The following is a 4,047-nucleotide window of genomic DNA, read 5'->3' as shown; positions in this document are numbered from 1 at the left end:
TTACTTATGTTTTCCTGGTCCCTGCCGGAACCTTAAGTCACTTAAATGCTCTTCAAATTTTTAAATATCCAGATATGACCCCTAAGGGGTCAGGAACAGGAATGGGAACGTTTGTATGTGGTAAAGCCAAGGCAAAGGTCCTCAAACACCCGCTGCATAGAGTTGCCCAGAGCCGTGGGCGCTAAAAACCATGGTTTCTGTGCAGCGGCCCTGGAAGGGCCCATTGGGCACTTGGCCAGGGAATTCTCATGCGGATTCAGGTTATTTTAGGACCCATGTTTTCATTATGGTTCGGGGCCTTCCTAAGCCATCAAATGCTTTTGCTAAAATTATGGGAACCAGGATCCCAACCCGAACTGAGGGAGTGACATAGCCCCTAACGGTGCTGGCCAGGAGCCGCATGTGGACTTCCTTCCATTATGTCTCAGGGAGGGAGGGTCTGGGTAGAGGCGGCGATCGGTGGTTGTGATTTTGTACAGGAGGGCCTGGTGAGATTAGAGATATTGCCTGAGTCCCAGATGCTCAGACCCCGTGTTGACTGGACTTTCTTAACAGGCCTGCAGACACTCAGAGTACAAGCAGGTGACCCAAAATCTCTCAGTCCCTAAAGGAAACCCCGAGTCCTGGCCAGTATTTTCGTCATTCAACAGCTTTAGCCAGGGCAGCTGCACAGAAACGAAGGTTACATGCAGGTTACGGTAATGGGGAATTAAGGTCTTCCAAATGTGTGTTAATTTGCAGCCTGAGTTGTAAAAATTCATAATACTGCCTTTGCTGTTCGGTGACATTGTGGAAACCAAACTGACCCAACGTGGAGGCCATTCCAGCCTCTTCTTGGCCTCTACTAGGATCAGTGCTGACTGTAAGGGAAAGTTCAACTGTCTTCTCAACTGTTTAGGAAATGCTGTGACTGGCTATCTGCTTTTCACTTATCCAATCAACAAGTTTTTCTCCTTTTCAATTAGCTCTGATTGTTTTGTGAGCACTTTCACACCCTTAGCAACAGTAGTTATCTTTATTATTTTTGTAATACTCACCCAGGGATATTTTCCCATTGACTTTTTGAGAGAGGGAAATACAGAAACATGGATGTGAGAGAAACATGTTGATTGGTTGCCTCCTGAACATGCCCAGACCAGGTGCAGGGCCCAGAGGAGCCTGCAACCCAGGCACATGCCTTTAAATGGAATAAAACCTGGGACCCTTAGGGCCTCAGGCCAAAGCTCTATACACGGAGCCAAACCGAGGAAGCTTGCATTAGCTCTCTGGATGGTCACTTTAGGTTTTAAAATTGTGCTAATTATTGATTTAGCCAGAAACAAAAAAGCACACTTTCTTTCTTTCTTTCTTTCTTTCTTTCTTTCTTTCTTTCTTTCTTTCTTTCTTTCTTTCTTTTTGGTCTGAGACACTTTTTGTCATGCCAATGTGTCAGTATGAAAAAGCTGTCAGGTGGAAAACTGAAGCTTTGGTCGACAACTGAGACATTTTCTGTGAACAGTTTGGTCAAGAGAACTGAATTGTTTGAGATGGGAGATGAGGTTTGACTGTATCATGAATTCAGTGTTACCGCAAATAACTGTTGTGTTTTGTTTGTTTGTTAATCCTCACCTGAGAATCTTTTTCCATTGATGGTTTTAGAGAGAGTGGAAGGCAGTGAGGGAGTGGGGTGGAAGAGAAAGGGAAAAACATTGCTGTGAAAGACAAGTCTATTGGTTGCCTCCTGAGCTCGTCCCCATTGGAGCCGAGGATCAAACCTGCACTAGGTACATGCTCTTCACCAGAAAACCCAAGACTCTTATGTACATGGGTCAACACTGTAATCGGTGGCACACACTGGCCAGGGCAGAAATAACTATTTTAAGACAAAAAGTGTCAAATCTGTTGCTGAGGTTTTTCAAAAATTGGAAGTGATTCAAGTTGGGATTTTTACATTTCTTAACCTGATGTTCAGGACTTCCCCTAATCCCTTAGTTCAGTGGTCAGCAAACACATTAATCAACAGAGCCAGATATCAACAGTACAACGATTGAAATTTCTTTTGAGAGCCAAATTTTTTAATCTTAAACTATATAGGTAGGTATATTGTTATTAATTTAATTAGGGTACTCCTAAGGTTTAGGAAGAGCCACACTCAAAGGGCCAAAGAGCCGCATGTGGCTCGCGAGCCTCAGTTTGTGGACCATGGCCCTAGATAATAAGTGACTAAAGCTGAAACTTAGCCCAAGGACAGAGAATCTAGCAGGAAACATTCTCACACTTTTGCAGTTCCATGCAGACCACAGTGATTAATATGGGCGTAGGTGACCTGTCGGGCTGGGGAAAAGAAATCAATGGTTCCCTTAAAGGTGGCAGCTAACAAGGCAGGGCAACAAGACAAATAGTAAGTAGTCTTATTTTCTTCTTTTTACATGAAACCGTATTTTCTCATCCCCAGGAACCAATCGGTACTTAAGAGTCATCGTTGCTCCATGATCAAGAGAATTGCTGAACTTGGATTCATATCCTCTGAGCTGCCAAGGACAGTAGTCATCCAGCTACTTTGATTGTCTGCAGGTGGGCAGTGGAGCTCCTCTGGGCACCTACCTCTGTAGCTAAGGACCTCACAGGACACCAGGGGCTGACCTTAATTGACCAAGAGAAATGGCAGGTGAAGGAGCTGTGGCAAAACTCCAGACAGAAATCAACTGTCCCATCTGCCTGAGTAACCTGGAAGACCCTGTCACCATCGAATGTGGACACAACTTCTGTCGCTCCTGCATCCAGCGCACCTGGGCTGATCTGCAGGACAGGTTCCCTTGTCCTGTGTGCCGTCACCCATGCAAAGAGAGGCACCTGTGGAGCAACACCCAGCTGGGAAGGATGGTTGACATGGCCAAGCTCCTCCAGATCACCAGGGGCAAGATGAAGCAGCAAGAACAGAGGCGCTTATGCGAGAAGCACAACCAGGCCCTGACCCTCTTCTGCGAGGAGGACCTAAAGTTGTTGTGTCCCCTGTGCACTCAGCCCCCTGACCACCAGGGCCACCAGGTGAGGCCCATGGAGGAGGCTGCCTCTCATCACAGGCAAAGGCTCAGAAGTTACATTGAGCCCCTGAAGACGCAGCTGGCAGACCTTCAGAAACTATTAGCCAATCAAGACAGGCAACGATCAGAACTGAGAGAAAAGGTGGAAAAGCGGAGAGCGAAGTTAGCCTCTGAATATGACAGTGTGATAGCATCCATAGAGTGTGAGCAAGCGGCAGTTCTCTCAAGGCTAGCTGAACAAGAGAAGCACATTCTATGGAATCTCACTGCAAACAAAGCTGCATTTTCAGACCACATGTCCAAACTTAGAGTTCTACGAAAGGAGATGGCAGAGACGAGTGTGGTGTCAGATGTGAAATTGCTGATGAACATCAAGAGTGTCCTCCACCGCTGTGATAACCTAGAACCTCCAGGTGTCTATTGCTTGAAGTATAAGAGAGAAGAATTCAGTCTTCCTCCACAGTGTTCGGCCCTGCTGCAAATCATGCAGACATTTAGAGAAGAAGTTACTCTGGATCCCGAAACTGCACATCCTCATCTGGTTGTGTCTGAGGATAAAAAGTCTGTGACATTTGTGAGGAAAAAGCAAGGAGTTCGTCGGAATCCAAAGGGATTTGCAGATGACACAGTTGTCCTGGGTTCTGAAGGGTTTGACTGTGGCCGACATTACTGGGAGGTCCAGGTGGATGACAAGCCTGAGTGGGCCGTGGGGGTCTGTAAAGACACCCTTTCCAAGGAGAGAAAGCAGCCCCTGCTCAGACGGGAGAAGAGATGTTGGACGATTCAGCTGCAGGATGGTGACTATGTGGCTCGAGGGCCTGTTCCTGTCACCCTTGTGCTGCAGGAAATGCCCAGAGGGATTGGCATCTACCTGGACTATGAGTTGGGTCAGGTTTCCTTTTACAGTTTGAATGACATGTCTCACATCTATTCCTTCAGGGATACTTTTTCTGAGGTGCTAAAGCCTTACTTCTATGTCGGGTGTGATCCCAAACCTCTTACCATCTGTGCTTTAAGAGATTAG

General features: G+C 46.6%; 1 protein-coding gene across 1 annotated transcript; it reads left to right on the top strand.

The window, feature by feature from the left end:
• Positions 1-2,640: 2,640 nt before the first annotated feature.
• On the top strand, positions 2,641-4,047 carry LOC308519970 (tripartite motif-containing protein 75-like; the record flags this gene model as incomplete). Its single annotated transcript, XM_081092347.1, has 1 exon — positions 2,641-4,047. One exon carries the CDS (start codon positions 2,641-2,643, stop codon positions 4,045-4,047), a length of 1,407 nt encoding a protein of 468 aa, XP_080948473.1.

This window comes from Myotis nattereri (assembly GCF_964212035.1).
Source record: "Myotis nattereri genome assembly, chromosome: 5".
Classification (NCBI taxonomy): Eukaryota; Metazoa; Chordata; class Mammalia; order Chiroptera; family Vespertilionidae; genus Myotis; species Myotis nattereri.
The sequence above is the reverse complement of the archived record's forward strand: the minus strand, read 5'-3'. Positions and strand labels throughout refer to the sequence as shown.